Source organism: Oryctolagus cuniculus, chromosome 3 (genome assembly GCF_051225735.1).
Source record: "Oryctolagus cuniculus isolate XC-2025 breed Fujian yellow rabbit chromosome 3, ASM5122573v1, whole genome shotgun sequence".
Lineage (NCBI taxonomy): Eukaryota > Metazoa > Chordata > Mammalia > Lagomorpha > Leporidae > Oryctolagus > Oryctolagus cuniculus.
Genome location: NC_142869.1, coordinates 69,587,418 through 69,606,896, shown reverse-complemented (window position 1 = coordinate 69,606,896; position 19,479 = coordinate 69,587,418). Strand labels below are relative to the sequence as shown.

General features: G+C 40.1%; 1 protein-coding gene across 24 annotated transcripts in view; it reads left to right on the top strand.

The window, feature by feature from the left end:
* The window catches only part of DCAF17 (DDB1 and CUL4 associated factor 17), a 93,146-nt gene that overhangs the window by 36,878 nt on the left and 36,789 nt on the right, over positions 1-19,479 (top strand). For 14 of the 24 annotated variants that reach the window (XR_016230805.1, XR_016230804.1, XR_016230810.1 and 11 more), the window contains 5 exons: positions 2,809-2,951; positions 7,418-7,527; positions 15,178-15,265; positions 16,657-16,740; positions 18,660-18,815. Coding sequence is in view for 15 of the 24 variants with exons in the window: in XM_089328174.1 (XP_089184300.1) it covers positions 2,809-2,951; positions 7,418-7,527; positions 15,178-15,265; positions 16,657-16,740; positions 18,660-18,815 (581 nt within the window). In the remaining 9 variants the exon portion in view is untranslated. Of the gene's footprint in view, positions 1-2,808; positions 2,952-5,095; positions 5,336-7,417; positions 7,528-12,505; positions 12,648-15,177; positions 15,266-16,656; positions 16,741-18,659; positions 18,816-19,479 lie in introns of those variants that run through there. The other 10 variants (XM_089328178.1, XM_089328176.1, XM_070070703.2 and 7 more) reach the window with 6 other exon arrangements.

Sequence of the window (19,479 nt, the reverse complement as noted above, 5' to 3'; positions counted from 1 at the left end):
AGGGGAGCTGGATTAGAAGTGGAGCAACTGGGACAAAAACCAGGGGATACAGCGTTGCAGGCAGTGGCTTTACCTGCCACATCACAACACCAGCCCACAGCATTTGATATTTTTTATCTTTTTGATAATAGCCATTCTTACTGGAATGTGATATCTCATTGTGGTTTTAATTTGCATTTCCTTGATGACTAGTAATATTCAATATTTTTTCATATATTTATTGGACATTTGTATTCTTTTCAGAGTATCTATTCAGAGCCTTTGCCCATGTTTTCATTGGATTTTTTGTTGTTAAATTTGAGTTCTTTTTTTTTAAAGATTTTATTTATTTATTTGAGAGAGAGAGAGAGAGAATTTACTTAGCGGTAGAGACAGAGAGAAAGGTCTTTGATCTGCTGGTTCACTCCCCAAATGTGGCAATGGCTGGAGCTGAGCCAATCCAAAGCCAGGATCCAGCAGCTTCTTCCAGGTTTTCCACACGGGTGCAGGGACCCAAGCACTTGGGCCATCTTCTACTGCTTTCCCAGGCCATTGAGAGAGCTGGATTGGAAGAGGAACAAAAAAAAGGGGGGGGGGGTTGGGGGAAGGAAGAAGAGCAGCTGGGACACAAACCAGCACCTATATGAGATGCCAATGCCGCAGGCAGAGGCTTAGCCCACTACACCACAGTGCTGGCCCCTGAATTTCAGTTCTATATATAGTGGATATGAATCCTTTGATGAATTGTATGCAAATATTCTTCCCTCATTCTACTAATTGTTTCTTCATTCTGTTGATTGTGTCTTTGCTGTGCCGAAGCTTCTTGGTTTGATATAATTCTATTTGTCTAATTTTGCTTTTGCTGCCTGTGCAACAAGGAAGTGTTTTACCTTTGTTTTCTTCTAATTGTTTCATAGTTTGAGGTCTTATATTTAGATCTTTGATCCATTTTGAGTTGATTTTTGTAAAGGGTAGGGGTAAGGAGTACAGTTGCAATCTTCTGCATATGGATTTCTATTTTTCCAGCACCATTTATTGAGAGACTTTCCTTTTTCCATTGTATATTTTCGGCAACTTTGTCATCCATCAGTTGACAGTAGATATGTGGATTTGTTTCTGGGATGTACATTCAGTTCCATTGGTCTTTGAGTTTGTTTTTATACCCATACCATGCTGGGTTTTTTTTTAATGCTCTTTTCTCCCAAGTAGCCAGCATGAGCCCCTTTTACTGGCTGTCTCTTAACCACACTCTCTGACAATCCTGTAAACATCTTTTTGTAATACCAAAAAGATGATCTAGACCTATCCTAAAACTTCTTCACCACTAGGCATGGATTCAGCCACTCTCTGAAAACATTTAGGCATTTTGAACTGAGAATAGCATTAGGGATTAGGAAGGTTAGTATGACCCCTCAGAATTACGGTGTGCAGACTTGCTGCTACTCCTGAACCATTTTTAGCAACTGTTGGGAAAAGTATTTCTTTTTAAATACATCTGTTTCCACTGACTATTTTTTTTCTATTTTGAATTCCTATTTTATATTCTCTAGAACATACCTAATTATATTTTAACCCTAACTTCAAACTCATGTTTTTTCTCTTTTTATAATTCTTACCTTCTTCATCCACTCATTTGGTAGCCACTGTATGAATATTTTCATGTGTGATATTTGTATTTCCTTTATAATTTTCTGTTTGGGTGTTCCTGTTTTTCTTACTACTGTTACATTTTCATAATAGGTTAAAAAATCATTTTAAATATATATTTATACCTATTATCTCCTTTTTCCTTAAGACTATAGTTTCTGAACTGCTTTTTGTTATTTCTTTTCTCATGTATATTCTAAGTAGTGAATTGTACTTTTGAAGAGGCCTAGTAAAGCACACAGGGCTGTGTCTAACATATGGTTCTTACGTGAATGATCTCTCTCACACAGGCTCCTTTCCTAATAGCCATAAACCAAAATTTATCCCAAGTTAGAGGAATAAATATAGGAATCATAGATTACCTGCCTATCCAGATAGACCCTGTAGTTTCCCAAGGACTGCCCAGAAGGGGTTTTGATCTTCTAAAGCTGCAATAATACCTTCCATTTATGCATCTGTTATGCTGTAATTAAAATTGTGATTAAAGAATAAGACTAAAAAGCATCAAAAGAAATTTCTTTTATGTTGTAGTCCAAAAGAGAATAACTGGATATATCTGAACCACCATAAAGTTAACTTGTCTGATGATAATACTAGTAGGATGGGCTCCCTATAATAAAGCTTCCAGGCCCATTCTTAAGTGGTTACATTCATTATGACTAATATCGCTGCTCAACTGGGAATCTTAAGCAAAGCAGATCTGTAAAGTTTACTAAATATACCTGTTAGTTTAGGATATGGAAGGATCTTAAACTTGAAGTTGTTAAACCTAATTTCCTTGTAGAATTGTTACAAGAGTTGGACATAGTATCTGTCTCAGAGTTTGTACAGAGCAAATGCTCAGTAAATGGAAGCTGCTTTTATTAAAAATTCTTTTGTCATTTTTGTCATCATAAGCACCTTCAGCCTACCATTTATCCCTGCTCACTTGCAGGCCATAAATTCTGACCTTGCAAACATGTCTTAAAAGTTGACTCATAGCCCAATATTTGTTTCCTATTAGCTTTCTCTTTTCTTAGCAATAAATCTCTTTCCTAATTGTATTACATTTCCTCGAACATAGTCATTTTTTGTTAATGGAAATTCATAAATGATGCATGCAAAGAAAGGCTGAATAGTTCATGAATAGTCCAAGGCCATCAGAACTGAGAAGCTAATAAATTCCTTTTGCCCATTTTACAGACTCACCACCACTGCTCTTTGAAGTGTCATCCCTGGAGAATGCTTTTCAGATTGGAGGCCATCCTTGGCACTATATCATCACACCTAACAAGAAGAAACAGAAAGGAGTTTTCCATATTTGTGCTCTAAAAGACAAATCATTGGTAAATCATGAGTGATCAGACTTTTTAGTAGTAAATTTGTATCAAAAATTTGTATCAGAATTACTAGGTAATTCTTTACCTAGTGACTCTACATGCCTAAGATTTACTTTATTATTCATTTGACTTAATTGTTAAGAATTTAAAGTACACAGAACAGGCACTGTGGCATAGTAGACTAAACTTCCACCTGTGGCACCAGAATCCTATATGGGTGCCAGTTCGTATCCCTGCTGCTCCTCTTCCAGTCCAGCTCTCTGCTTATGGTCTGGGAGAAGCAGTGGAAGATGGCCCAAGTGCTTGGGCCCTGTACCCATGTGGGAGACCCAGATGAACCTCAGCTGTAGCTGTTGCAGCCATTTGGGAGATGAACCAGCAGAGGGAAGACCTTTCTCTATCTCTCCCTCTCTATCTCTGTAATTCTCTCTCAAATAAATAAAATCTTTTTAAAAAATTACAGAAGAGTACAGAGAATATAACAAACATTCAAATCTATCACCCAGAATTTAAAATCATTGACTTTGAAAATTCTCAAGACACTAACATTTTTTTATTTTATTTTATTTTGGCCAGTCTCCTAACAAGCATTCCCACAAAAAACATCTCTCAAGCTCCTTGGTGAGAGTCATTGAAGGAATATGATGGAATATGTTCAGGCTGCCTCTGAAATTGGGGGTAGAGTGTCTTGTTTATTTGTATGTGATTGTTGCTATTTGCCTTATGGAGCAGAACCAATCGGATTCTAGACACACTGAAGCTTTTCATTTTCCAAAAAAATTATTTAGGCTTCAATTTGTCATCTGATAAACATCTGAGAGCCTATTGTGTGCCAGATATGGTTGGGAGCCCTTCCCTCAAGTTGCTGACTTACTAAAGAAAATAGACGTCGATAAAGAAGATGCAATGTATTAAATACAGTGGTTGAGATAAGAACAAAAACAGGAGTCCAAGAAGAGGGTTCCATTTTCTTTGTATTGCTTATTCATTTTAATTCATTTATGGAATTTCTTGATATGTTAGATGACCTTTTTTTTTTTTTTTTTGAGGTAGCTTCAGCTTATTTGACAGCCATCTATATCAGGCCCTTTCCCAATCAGTCATTGTTGGCTCCAGTGGCTTTTGAATCACAGATCACTTTTCACCATATTGAAAGTTAGCACAGTCTCAAGTCCATGTATGTATATTCCTTGATGTCATGACCACTGGGGACACTATAGTAATGTCTTCTGGTTTTCTTTTGTTGTGGCATTGTTCCTTCTGTTTTCTCAAATATGTACCAAAAGTGGGAACTCCTATTTGGCCCAGCCCAGTTACAGAGAACTTGTTCGGTGCTATTTCATCCAACCATGACAAGTCTTCGTTTGGTTGTTTATTTCCCAGCCAGAACGTCTTTCAGCCATCAGGACCTGTCAGCTACCTCCCTTCCTCCCTTCCTTTTTTTTTTTTTTTTTTTTTTTTAATATTTATTTGGCAGAGTTACAGAAAGACAGAGTTGGAGAGAGAAGTCTTCCACCCACTGGTTCACTCACCAAGTGGATGCAATGGCCAGAGCTGAGCCCAGCCAGGAGCTTCTTCCCTGTCTCCCACGTGGGTACAGGGGCCCAAAGACTTGGGCCATCTTGTACTGCTTTCCCAGGTTATAGTGGAGACCTGGATTGGAAGTGGAACCGCTGAGACTCGAACCGGTGACCATATGGGACACTGGCACTTTAGGCAGCAGCTTCATCAGCTAAGCCACAGGACCGGCCCCCTACATTTCTTTTTTCACTTAACTTGGGCATCTAGTCAGACTCTGCACCCTGCACAGGGCACATTCTGGGCATTTAGTGTGTGTTCTTCTCACATAAAAACTGTTATTATGTATTATTTCATATATTGCTGGGTAGATAGAAATAATTGCCTTCAACGTATATATCAAACTTGCCTATCATGTCCTCCCTTTCTATAATAATTGATTATAACAGTCGAATCTGTTTCAACATAATTCATACATAATTGTCTAATCCAGGGGAAGTGTTTAATCTGTTGGATTTTTTTAAAGAACTTACTTAGTTAAGAGGCAGTGTTACAGATTGAGGGGGAGACAGAGAGAAAGGTTCACTCCCCAAATGGCCATAGTGACTGAAGCTGAGCCAATCTGATGCCAGGAGCCAGGAGCAGCTTCTTGGTCTCCCACATGGATGCAGGGGCCCAAGGACCTGGGCCATCCTTTGCTGCTTTCCCAGGCCACAAGCAGAGAGCTGGATTGGAAGAGGAGCAGCTGAGACATGAGCCAGCGCTATGGATAGAGACCCAGCCTAGTATGCCACAGCGCTAGCCTCCTGTTGGCGGTTTTATTGCAGTGTCATTGCCTCAAAATTTGTGTATATATGTGTGTGTGTGTGTGATTTTTAAATAGTTTAATAAAGAGAATAGCTTACTTATGAATGTGTTTTATATTAAACAAAGGAGCATCTGAAGCTATTATAATCACAGACACATTAATTTTAATGGTTTATGACTAAGATGTTTAATGACATTAATTTTCTTATAGTAAAATGTAATAACACCACCATTCCTATTAGAAATAATTAGGATACTTGTAAAAATGCATAAAAAATTGAGCCCCGTATACCAATTTGATGCATAAAATGTATTAAATTCCAACGTTGTAAAATTATAGCATATGAAGTATTCATGATAAGTGATAGTTCTGTGGTATAGAATGTAAAGCAGCTGCCTGCAACACCGACATCTCACATGGGCACAGATTTGAGTCCCAGCTGCTCAATTCTAAACTATTCATGATACACACCCAGCTTGCCTCTCCAGTCTCATGGCTGGACACCATACTTGTCAAGTTAATTTTGGCTTCTACTCACATTTATGTACATAGATGCTATATGGATTAACACTTCTTTGCTTTTGATTTTGCTGTGTCATTATTTTCTGCTTATTCTTTAAGGCTCAATTCAAGCTTTTCATCTTCTGCTCACCTGGATTGGTTGCTTGATAATATTCTGCACAGGCTCAATTACTTTGTTTTCTACACTGCCTTAGTATATATATTCTTTTTTTTTTTTTTTTTTTTTTTTTTTTTGACAGAGTGGACAGTGAGAGAGAGAGACAGAGAGAAAGGTCTTCCTTTGCCGTTGGTTCACCCTCCAATGGCTGCCGCGGCTGGCGCGCTGCGGCCGGCGCACCGCGCTGATCCGATGGCAGGAGCCAGGAGCCAGGTGCTTTTCCTGGTCTCCCATGGGGTGCAGGGCCCAAGCACCTGGGCCATCCTCCACTGCACTCCCTGGCCACAGCAGAGAGCTGGACTGGAAGAGGGGCAACGGGGACAGAATCCGGCGCCCCAACCGGGACTAGAACCCGGTGTGCCGGCGCCGCTAGGCGGAGGATTAGCCTAGTGAGCCGTGGCGCCGGCCAGTATATATATTCTTTTTATGTTTTTGCCTCCCCTCTAAACCATATGCTTCTTGATAGCAAGAAATACATTTAATTCGTGTCCAATACAAATACCTAGTGTGATACCTAGAACATAGTAGCCTTGAGAGTCTATGCTGACACAAAATTAATAAACTCTGATATTTCAAAACTTTTATGAGTACTTAATAGGAAAGATGTAAGTATCGTTTCATTTTACACTGAAGAAATTAAACGACTTGAATAAAGCCTGTGAAGTTAATGTATTCATGCTGATATTAGTTCCCAGTGTTTCTGTGCATCAGGTAGAACATTTGTGTGCACATGTGATTACATAAAGGTTTTTTTCTTTAATATCTAAATACACTACAGTGAAATAAATCTCTCTTCTTCCCTTAAATGTTAAGCAGCATTAGAACATTTCTTCAGACATGAGAATTTAATATTTGACTTTGCCAAGAAGATTATATGACCTGAGGCTTCAGATTTGGTTGTGTGTTTATGTATGTGTTAACCAACATACACATGGTTGGTTGACATGTTAGAGGTGAAAGGAAGAAGCTGTAGGGTGCTACACAGACATATCATGACAGGGTTACATACTGGAAAATACATGGACTTTGGAGTCAGCTACTGTTTGGTAGGCTTAATAGGTTCAAAATATTGGACAAATGATTTATTCTCTTAGTATGTCAATTTTTTCTTACATAAAATAGAGTTGATACCTGATTTGACTGTTAAGACCAAATGAAATAATGACCATAACACATCTAATGCAGCCTGTGACACAAAGTACTTGAGCTGTGATAACTTAACATTGTTATAATTTGGCAGGTATGACATAAGATACAGAGTAAATCTATGAAATTTCTCAATTCAAACGTTCCGAATTTCTCAATTCTAAGTGTCCTAATTGAACCCACCTGTATATCCCAATTCAACTGGTTAATAGTTTCTCTTCCATGTGCCTTTGACTTACTGATATATCACCAGTGATCTGTTTTAAAAAAGTATTTGATTTTTCTCATAATCCTTGACTTCAATATTTTTTTCAACTACAGGCAAAAAATGGAATCCAAGAAATGGAATGTTGTTCTCTAGAATCTGACTGGATCTATTTCCATCCTGATGCTTCTGGTAGAATAATACATGTTGGCCCAAATCAAGTCAAGTGAGTAATTTCATTATTACTTTAAAAGTAGCTCAGGATAGCATTTATTGGCATCTTTATGTTACATATCTAACTTTTGGGCCAATATAGAAATAATTAGCTTGTTGTAAAATACTTCCTTAGAAACTGACATCTAAAACACTGAACATTATTCTCTTAGCTCATCATTACTTTTTGTAAATATTTTAGGGGTAGGTGCTTATAAGTTAAGATGCCACTTGGGATACCTCCTTCCCATGTCAGAGTGCTTATATTCAAGTATTGGCTTCATTCCTGATTCCAACTTTCTGCTAGTGCATACCTGGGAAGCAATGACAATGGCTCAAGTAGTTGGGTCCCTGCCACTCACATGAGAGATCCAAATTGAGATCTTGGCCCTTGGCTTTGGCCTGGCCCAGCCCCTGCTGTTATAGGCATTTGAGGAGTGAACCCATGGATGAATGATCTTGCTCTCTGCCTTTTAAATAAATTTTTAAAAAATTAAATAAATTACATTTCCATAGGTTTTTTTGATGGATGATATGTGAGAGAATTAAAGATGGGCAGTTCTTCATCAGGTCCTAATTAATTATTTAAAATTAATAAGAAACAAGATGGGGCTAGTGTTGTGGCCTAGCAGGTCCCAGATCAGAGTGTCCTGGCCCAGCCTCAGTCATTGTGAGCATTAGTGCTCACTCTGCCTTTTAAATAAATAAATCTTGGGGCCCTGTGGCATAGCGGGTAAAGCCACTGCCTGAAGTGCCAGCATCCTATATGGACACCAGTTAAAGTCGCGGCTGCTCCACTTCTGATCCAGTTCTCTCCTGTGGTCTGGGAAAGCAGTAGAAGATGGCTTGAGTCCTTGGGCCCCTGCACCTGTGTTGGAGACTCAGAAGCTCCTGGCTCAGCTCAGCCCCAGCTGTTGCAGCCATCTGGGGAGTGAACCAGCAGATGGAAGATTCTCTCTCTTTCTCTCTCTTTTTCTCTCTCTCTCTCTCTCCTGTCTCTGCTTCTCTGTAACTCTGCCTTTTGGATAAATGAATAAATCTTTTAAAAACAAACAAATAAATATTTAAAAAAGAAAAAGATGATTTGTCTGTGTTCTGAAAGCCAGGAAAGGTGGTGAATAGGTGACTGTTTTATTTTGTTCAAGATGCACTTGTCTACAAGTTGACTTCTCCATTCTTGAAATGCTCTTCGTTTTCCCTGACTTTGTGTTTGAATATTTTCCTCCCTCTCATGTGCCTTTTTTAGAAAACTTTCACGTACTTCCTCTACCCAGACTTCAATTGCATGTTCTTAGGACTTAGGCCTTCTCTTCTCACTCCTCATTTTCTTTCTGCATGATTCTGTTTATTCCCTTGGCTCTGGGGATTATTTGTATACCAAAACTCCAGAATTTATACACTAGACAAATCTCTCATCTAAGCTCATTCCAGAAATCCAGAATCATTCTTTTTTATTTTTTTTCATTTTATTTGTTAAAAGGTAGCGATTCAGAGATCACTCATCTGCTAGTTTATTCCTCAGATGCCCACAAAAACCAGGATTGGGCAGGGCCAAAGCCAGTACCTGGGAACCCAGTCTGGATCTCCCGTCTCACATGTGGGTGACTGAGACCCAACTAGTTGAGCCGTTTCCCAGGGTGCACATTAACAGGAAACTGTAATCAAGAGTTAGAGTCAGGCCTTGAAACCAGGCCTGATACGGGATGCAAGTGTCCCAAGCAGGGTCTTAACTGCCATGTCAAATGCTTGCCCTGGAATCATTCTTGCTACCTTACCAACTTATCTTTCATCTGTATACATACTTTTAATTTCCTCTTCTTTTCTTTGGTTTGATTGTATACTTTCCTGTTCTCTGTCTTCTAAGTCTGATATTCTCTCTTCTGCTTCACCCATTCTGTTTTTAAGGCTCTCTAATGTGTTTGTCATTTGATCTATTGAATTCTTCATTTCATTATGATTTCTCGTCACTATCACAGTTTCATGTTCTACTAGTTGTTTCATTTCATTTTGATTCCTCCTTAATATTTCATTTTCACGAGAGATTTTCTATCTTGTCCATTAAGGATTTCTGTAGTTCAAGAATTTGTTTTTGAGAACTTCTCAATGTTCTTATCAATTTTTCTGAGATCTGCTTCTTGCATTTCTTCTATCTCATCGTCTTCATAATCTTGAATTGGGGTGTCTATTTCATTTGGGGGCGTCATAGTGTCTTCCTTGTTCTTGTTACCTCGGTTTCTGCGTTTGTTGTTTGGCATATTGGAGATATTCTTTGGTTTCTTCAGTGTGGTGTTTTTTCTCGTTATACTGTGACTCTAGATTAAGTGGACTGTCTGCTTTTGATGGATCCTTAGAGGCTTTGATGGGTGTGGCCAGAGAGCTCTGTTTGGTTCTTCAGGGTTAAGGGTGTGCCAAAGGTGACTCACCCAGATTGTTCTCTCGCTCACTCGCTTGCTCTCTCTCTCTCTCTTTTTTTTTTTTTTTTTCACTCAGTTGGGAAGTAATTCCACACAGCTGAGTGGAATTGAGGGTAGTTGATGTATGAAATCTGGCCCCTGTGGGTATTCGTCTGCTTACCCCTGGGACCACAGAAAGAGTTTATGCAGCCCTCAGTGTGGTCTCAAATTTCTCCGCAGTCTCTCACCAGGTTGCCCAGGTTACTGAGTTTGTGTACTCGGTGAGTTCTCTCGCCCCCCCCCCCCCTCAGATTTTCACAGTTTCAGTTCATTAGCTCCACACTTTCACTAGGTCTTAACCTCCTGTTATTTCTCCCCACCAGAGTCAGGCTTTTCTGCTTGGCTAATGGCGGGCGCCGCTTTACATACGTAAAATGGCGCCTGCTCTTTGTCTTGCTCGGCTTTGTAAGGTAAGTGGAGAGAGAGGCTAACGTCCGTGCCGGTTCCCCTTATTTATTAGTTTTTTTCTCTCCTCCCGTCAGCCTGGTGAACTTTCCCCAGTGGGGCTTCAGGCCTCGTTCCCTGTAGGCTCTTTCTGCCTTTCCCCGCCAATGTCTCGGGTTACTGGGGTTTTTGTCTCACTTCCCCTTCCAGCGCTGGCGCACAGACTCTGCGGCTCGGCTTCTGCAGCAGCTTGGCTCTCGCGGCTCGGCTTCCACACGATGGGCGACCTTGCTCTCCCCGTAGGTCCTCCGTGTCACATCCACTAGATCTGGAAGAGTTTCCTATGCAATTTTTTCCTGAGGCTACAGTAACTCCACTTTTATTAAACTATCTTTTCCCAGATTATCGGTGCATGCCCTCACTATTCCGCCATCTTGGCTCCGCCCCCTGTAGACATACTTTTAAACACTCACATGCTTTCTCTCTCTTTCTTTCTTGTACACATATACATATCATATATGCTATCAACCCAGATTGATTTACTACTACATATTTCTTAAATCTGGCTGTTTTCACCCTTGGCCACTGACATTGATCAGATCACTGTCCTCTGTTACCCAAACATACATATATACATATACATATACATATACATATACATATACATAAAGATTGATTTCTTTAAAAGAGTTAAACAGTAAGGAGCGAGAGAGAGGTCTTCCATCTGCTGGTTCACTCCCCAAATGGCCCTAACTGCCGGGGCTGAGCCAGACCAAAGCCAGGAGCCAGGATCTTCTGGGTCTCCACCTCAGTGCAGGGACCCAAGGACTTGGATATCTTCCACTGCTTTCCCAGGCCATAATCAGAGAACTGGATCAGAAATGGAGCAATCAGGACTCGAACTGGCACCCATATGGGAATGCTAGCAATTCAAACTGTGGCTTAACATGCTACTCCACGGTGCCAACCCCTGCCTACTAATGTTAAAGCCTACTTCCAAGGTGCTTACAGTCTGTTCTCCCTGCAACTAGAATGATTTTTTTAAAATGCAAAAGTCTAAGCAAGTGAATTCTACTATTTTAGCCTTTTTATCTCTTGTGAATATTCTTAGGATAAAGACCAATATGACATAGACCTTCTTCCCACTCGTGGTCTGTTTCCCTTCCTATTGTTCTAATTCCTATTCAGAGTTTATGGCCCAGCTCAAATGTCACTCTGCCACAGAAACCTTCCCTGATACACCTTGATAGAGTTACTCATTGCACCCATTGTGTAATCTTCCTTTGTAGCACTTAGAACAATTTTAATTAATTCTTCATTATGATGGGGAAGGATTTAGTTTTGTTGACTCCTGTAACCACAGCACTGAGCACAATGCTTGGCAGAGTAGATATTTGTAAGTATTTGTTAAATAAGAAGGGCTATATCTGCCTTATTTATTTTCTTTAACATTTTATTGAAATACAGTATACATACCAAGAAGTGCACATAAGTGTACAAATAAATGAGTTTTTGGTTTTCTGATCATGCTCATAACACCCAAAATTAAGAACAAAACATTACTAGTACTCCAAGAGTCCTTACTATTCTTTATGCTTCATGATAATCAACCTAACTCTGAATCTGTTATGAGGAGTATAAAAAGATTAAATGAGGGGACGGCACTGTGGCTCAGGGGTTAACACCCTGGCCTGAAACGCCAGCATCCCATATGGGCGCCAGTTCAAGTCCCGGCTGTTCCACTTCGATCCAGCTCTCTGCTGTGGCCTGGGAAAGCAGTAGGAGATGCCTCAAGTCCTTGGGCCCCTGCACCCACGTGAGAGACCCTGAAGAGTTTCCTGGCTCCTGACTTCGGATTGGCTCAGCTCCGGCCATTGCAGCCATTTGGGGAGTGAACCAGTAGATGGAAGACCTCTCTCTCTGTCTGTTTCTCTCTCTTTTTACCTCTCTGTAACTCTTTCAAATAAATAAAATAAATCTTTAAAAAAATTGAATGAAATAAGATTATTAGCTTTTTAAACACTTTTTCAAAAAGATACACGTATGTGTTTGAAGTTCAGAGGGAGAGAGAACTTCTATCCACTGGTTCCTTCCCCAAGTAGCCACAGCAGCGAGGGCAGGAGCCAGGAACTCCATCTTGGTCTCTCTCATCAGTGGCAAAGACCCAAACAGACCGTCTGCATTAGTGGAAAGCTGGATGGAAAATTAAGCAGCCAGGAGTCGAATTGGTGCTCCAGTGTGGGATGCCAGCATCACAGGCAGCAGCTTAACCCACTGCACTACAGCCTTGGCCTTGGTAAGCCATTTTTAACTGTTTGGCTTCAGTAAACTTTACTTTTAATGTTTCTCACCACTGCCTTTTTTAAATGCTTATTACCAACCATATTAGTTTAAGAAAATAAGTGTGTGTCCCTTTGTTAACTTTCAAAAGATAATTTTAAAATATTGGCACTAATTAACTAATTGAGCAATTTAAAATGATCCGAGATGTGGGTGTCTAGCTTATCAGTTAAGACACTGGTGGGGCCAGCACTGTGGCATAGCGGGTAAAGCCTCTGCATGCAGTGCCGCTATCCCCTGTGGGCGCTGGTTCGAGTCCCAGCTGCTTCACTTCTGATCCAGCTCTCTGCTATGGCCTGGGAAAGTTGAAAATGGCCTAAGTCCTTGGGGCCCTGCACCCACATGGGAGACCCAGAAGAAGCTCCTGGCTCCTGGCTTTGGATCGGCACAGTTCCAGCCGTTGTGGCCAACTGGGCAGTGAACCAGCAGATGGAAGACCTCTCTCTCTCTCTCTCTCTTTCTCTCTTTCTCCTCTTTCTCTCTCTCTCCTCTTTCTCTCTCTCTGTGTGTAACTCTGTCTTTCAAATAAATGAATAAATTTAAAAAAAAAAATGACATTGGTTAAGGGGGCCAGCGCTGTGGCATACCAGTTGAGCCTCTCCCTGCAGTGCCAGCATCCCACATGGGCACTAGTTCATGTCCCAGCTGCTCCTCTTCCAAGCCAGCTCTTTGCTGGTGGCCTGGGAAGCAGTGGAGGTGTTTGAATGCCTGAACCCACATGGGAGACCCAGAGGAAGCTCCTGGTTTCAGATCTGTCCAGCTCTGACTGTTGTGGCCATTTGGCAAGTGAACCAGTAGATGCAGAGAACCTCTTTCCCTGTCTCTCCCTCTCTAACTCTGGCTCTCAAGTAAATGAATAAATCTTTAAAAAGGACTGGTTAAGATGCTCCTGTCATATATTGGAGTGCCTAGGTTCTGTATGTGGGTTCAGCTCCTGACTCCAGCTTCTGCCAGTGCAGGCCTTAGGCTGCAGTGGTGATAACTCAGGTAATTAGGTAGAAACCTTAATTAATTTCCTGGCTCCTAGATCTGACCCCAGCCCAGCCCCAGGCATTTGGGAAATGAACCAGGCAATAAGAGCTCACTCACTCTCTCTTGCTCTCACTCTTAATAAATATAATTTTTAAATGAATACTAATAATTATGATTTCTTAGTCTTTGCTAACTGAAAGGCCTCCAGCCGTCCCTGGCCACAGTAGCTACTTCTGCCTGCTGTTCTCTTTGCCAGCATTTGAAACTGAGCTTTGAGAACATTGTGCTTTTGAAGCTTGTTCATGGTGTGAACAGATTTGTGTGGGTGATCTGTAAATTATTTTATTTTCTCTTGCTTACTAAGCTTAATCCATGAGGCCGTTTATTCTCAGAAAACCTAAATCTTAAGAAAAAAGTATTGTCATTTCCAGGGTTGGTCCTTTATTTGAGAAGCAGAGAGACAGTAACAAACAGAGCTCACATCTGTGGATTCACTCTCCGACTGCCTGCAACTGCTGGGGTCAGGCTAGGGCAAGAACCAGGAACTGGGAACTCAATTCAGGTGTCCCTTGAAGGAAGCAGAAATCCAACTAACTCAGTGTTGCTACTATAATTTCATTACCTGAGCAATCATTGCCACCTCCCAGGGCCTGCATTAGCCCAAAGCTGGGGCCAGTTATCAAACCCATGCACTCTGATATTGGGTATCTGAACCACCAGGCTAAATGACCACCCTGGTTGTGGTTTTTAAATATTACTCTGTTTTGGAGCCAGCATTGTGTTACATTGAGTTAAGCTACAGCTTGCCACACTGACATCCTCTATCAGAGTGCCAGCCAGTGAGTTCAAGTTCTGGATGTTCCACTTCCTATCAGCTTCCTGCTTATGTGCCTGGGAAGGCAGCAGATGATGGCCCAAGTACCTGAGCCCCTGTCACCTCTGTGGGAGACCGGGATAGAGTTCCTGGATCCTGGCTTTGGCTTGGCCCAGACCTGGTGGTTGGAGTGAACCAGCAGATGGAAAATCTCTCTTTGTGTCTCCCTCTCTTTCTGTTGCTCTGCCCTTCAGATCTTTATAAATAAATGTTACTCCATTGTGAAAACTCCATTCTGTGATATAGTTAACTCTCAGTATTGTTCATAGATAACTTCAGAAATAGAAATGCAGATATCTACTGTAAAGCCATTATTAAAGCAGAAACATTAAAATGGAACTGTTGCAGGATGGCAGAGGTGAGGTTCTTCAGAGTAATTTTCATTAAGCCAATTTGGAAGATGATTTAGGCATGAGCAAACAGTTTTATTACCTAGTTTAGGAGAACTTGGCACTGGGCCTACATTTTTCTGTTTAACAAAATCTCTGAATTTAAAGACATTTCTGAACATTGACCAATTGAGAACTAACTCAGTATTATTACTGCCCTTTTTTATGGAGTTTCATTGCAGTAGTTCAATTTTGGCACTTTGATGTTGTTTTGAGGTCTTCAGTTCTTAGAATTTTTTTTCCCTTTTCAGAGTTTTAAAGCTAAATGAAATAGAAAATGATTCTCAGCATCAGGTGTCTGAAGATTTTGTCATACTTGCCAATAGAGAGAAGAACAAAGTAAGTAAGGAATACTTTAAAATCCTTTGTATATTATTTTATTTCTGTATGAGGATATCACATGCAAATGTGTTTGCCTTTGAGTGTGGCTGAAAACAATAGCACAGCCCTGTAAAAGTGTTGTTCATTTTGCCTACAGGGTAACCAATCTTAGCTCATGTGATTATGGGATCTGAAGAGAGTCGGTTGTATTAAGTTTTTCTTTTGCTTATTTCTGTTCCCTTTCTGTGTTTCTGAGATTTTATTAGGGAATTATCAATTTTGGTGTATAAATAATTGTGCAGACTTGGGCTTCATTGAGTATATAGAAGTGTTTGAAAATACCATACTTGGGACTTATGTTGGCCGGCGCCACGGCTCAAATCCTCCACCTGCAGCACCGGCACACTGGGTTCTAGTCCCGGTCGGGGCGCTGGATTCTGTCTCGGTTGCCCTTCTTCCAGGCCAGCTCTCTGCTGTGGCCCGGGAGTGCAGTGGAGGATGGCCCAAGTGCTTGGGCCCTGCACCCGCATGGGAGACCAGGAGAAGCACCTGGCTCCTGGCTTCGGATCAGCGCGGTGTGCTGGTCGCAGCGTGCCGACTGCAGCAGCTGTTGAGGGTGAACCAATGGAAAAGGAAGACCTTTCTCTCTGTCTCTGTCTCTCTCTCTCACTGTCCACTCTGCCTGTCAAAAAACAAACAAACAAACAAACAAACAACCTTGGGACTTATGTTGTGGTACAGTGGGTTAAGCCCTGCTTACAATACCAGCATCTCATATGAGTGCCAGTTCGAGTCCCAGATGCTCTACTTCTGATTCACTTCTCCGCTAATGTGCTTGAGAACACAGAAGATGGCCTACCACCCATGTGGGAAATCTAGATGAAGCTCCTAGCTTTGTCCTGGCCCTGCCTCAGCCATTGTGGCCATTTGAGAAGTGAACAAGTGGATGGAAGATCTCTCCGTGTGTCTCTCCCTCTCTCTGTAATTCTGCCTTGTGAATTAATAGATAAATCTTTAAAAAAAATAAAAATTTTAAAAATGCCATACTTTTTAACTCCATGAAACTTTTGCTTCAGTTTATAAATGAAGAAAATGTTGGAAAGGAAAATTTCTAAAAGCAGATTCACTTTTTATTTGCTGTCGTCTACAAAGCAGATGTCAGAAAGGGCAAATGAGGCAATGAGTCTATTATATCTAATTTATTTTTGTCTGTTCTGGTATTTTACCCATTGAAAATTTTACCATAGTGAAAGTGTTTTTCACTAACTGCAGTACCAGAAATTTCCTAGTTGAGGAAAGAATTGTAGACACTGAGAAGGGTTGTTTAATTTTATCAAATTTGTCAATAAAATTTTGTTTTTGCATATGATAGAGCTTCTCACGTCTTTGTATTTCTCTCTACATAATAGAATGAAAACTTATTCACTGTTACGGCGTCTGGACGGGTAGTAAAGAAAAATTTTACCCTTCTGGATGATGACCCAGAACAAGAGGTACTACTTTATCCAGAGATTACAAACCAAAGCAGTGTGCACTTGCCCTGTGGCTCTCAAATTAATGTTTCCTGGGCTATGAGGTCATGGTCAGGGGTGAAGGATTCCTTGTAGGCTAAATGGGTGGGATCATTATTATTAATAATAACAATCTATTAATAATAATAGTAATGTGCTATTTAAACCAGTATAACCCATTTTTCTCTCAGTGTTTTATAGTTATTTGTAAGATTTTACAGAAAGGTTAAAAGGGCCAAAATAATTTGAAAATGCAATTAACTTACTAGTTTTTTTTTTATCTTGATGTGTGCATTTTCAGGGCCAGTCTCTTACTAGAATTCTATTGACTGATAATTTTATAACTTTTGCCTTATTTTTTACTATTAAATATGATCTGCTTATGAATATTCTTGGGCTAGAGGAGGAAGGTATGAGGATATGGTCAGTCAGTTCAGCCTTGTCTTCACTTTGGCATTGCCAGTCACTGAGCTAATACATTTTCATCCCTTTCCTTTAAAGAGTGTTGGAAATACTTATGAAGTCAAGTGACAATGACCATGCTTCAAAGATGCAGCCATTGCATAAACACTAAATCCATTTAAACCATGTAACTATATTATTTGTGTGACTATTTCTAGGTAGAAACATTCCAGTAAGTTTCTAAGGACAGTTTTAAAAAAAATCTTTTTGGATAGGTTAGAAGTGGCCTATTATGTGACTGCTTATAAAAACAACAAAAAAATATTCTTTTGGACCACAGAAACCTACTGAAAACAAAGCAGAAAACTCCCTCCCCAAGTATAAAACTGTCTTCAATAAAGATATACTAAAATTGCCCAAACATAGCATGAATAATTAAAGTGAGAGGTGGTAGCAAAAAGAGAGATGTTTTATATCATGAGATTAGAAAACTCTTTTAGCTTGTAAAGGAAAAGTTCAAAGGGGTTCTGACTGAAAGCCTTAACATCACTGACACCTAGGCAAGAAATCACCTTCTGAAGTTTGACCCCGATAAGTTTAAAGCAAAAAAGTGAAAAAGGGAACTATTAGTAACAAATTTATGTAAATTTCTGTCATAAGATGGTGAAGACAGAAAATATAAATGGATTAAAGGGTAGTTTGGCCAAACAAAAGTAAAGGATTCGTGTGAAGCAAGAAGAAAAACTCAGTATGTCTGTTTTTAAGGTCAGTGCCAGGCACTCAGCAGAGATGTGCCTCCTATTGTTCATCCCTGGGTGTCTGGACACTAGGATTTGCTTTCCCTGTGACACTGTTGGAATCCTAGATTTTCTGCCTTTGGTGTTTTTCTCGCTTTGCCACTGCTAACCCAAGTTTGTTCTGTGGGTTGGATTTAAGTTCGTAATATTTTCCCTCAGGTATAAACAGCATTTTGCTTTCTTTAGGGGACCAAAAACCTTTGTTTTAAAAATCAAAAGGATGGCAAATAGAGTCATTAATAGTATATGAAGGGCTATCAATTCTTACTGAATATTTTTTTCTGGTTTGAGACATTCAAGCTCAGTAAGTGGCCTTCAGGTTTCAGGACTGAGTGTCATATATTTAGTCCTGACTGGGAACTGAAGGATACGTCACAGACAGCAGTTGACTATCTATTTTGGATATGGAGAAGTCCTGGTATGCTGTCATTGTAGAGAATTTCAGTTACATTTTGGCTGAGATCTACATAGACTTGATGGTGTTGTCAAAATTTGTAGGACACTGCTTCGCTCTTGAAAAATCTAGGAATGACAATTTTAGCAGGGGTAACTAGAGACACATTTCCACCTATTCTTCTACCCATTCATTCTCCTAAATTTGTGTCAGTAATAGAATGGTTAAACTATTCCTGTAGGATTAAACCTAACTGAATAACTAGATTTTGCTTTTCTTTGCCTTTGTCTTATGTATCTGTCCCCAAGACTTTCAAAATTGTGGACTATGAAGATGAATTGGATTTGCTTTCTGTGGTAGCTGTTACTCAGATAGATGCTGAAGGAAAAGCTCACCTGGATTTTCACTGTAATGAATATGGAACTTTACTTAAAAGTATTCCACTAGTAGAGTCATGGGATGTGGTAAGTAGAATCCACAGAATACAGAGTTGCAAGAGTTTTCTTTATAGGTACTATTTATTGGAGCATTGTGCTCATGTCAGTCAAGGCTCATCTGTGCCAGTGACCACATGAGAGAGGCTGTTGTCCTATATACAGGACAAAATGAGTGTTTCTTAGCCTTCTTCCTGTTGGCACTAGGGGATGCCTTCTACCAGTGGCCTTAAAGATAAAATTTTGTGTTTTCTTGAGCCATGGTATTTCTCTTTACCCTAGTCTTTGATTTTTCTCCCAATTATAAGCTTAGGAACATTAAAAAATAAAAAAGTGTAATGTCATGAACTCTGGCAACTATTTAATAGAGACCATATCTAAGTATGGGGGAGAAGGGGAACCCTGAGAATCTAATATATTAATAAATTCCTTTGAAAAAATAGTATGTCGGGCTTCCAGGCACTCTTGGAAACATGCATCTGCTCTTCTGACTATTACAGAATATTCAGTTATAAGAAACAGTAGATGTTATCTTATGCAGACCTTGTTTGATCAATGGGGAACCTGAGAGTAAGTTTAGCAGCTTACACACAGTCACATAAGATAGGTATAGCAGAGTTGACAGTAGAATCTGGATATTCAGACTCCTGAGTCCTAAGTGTTTTTCATTCTCTGCATTTTGTACAATGCTCCT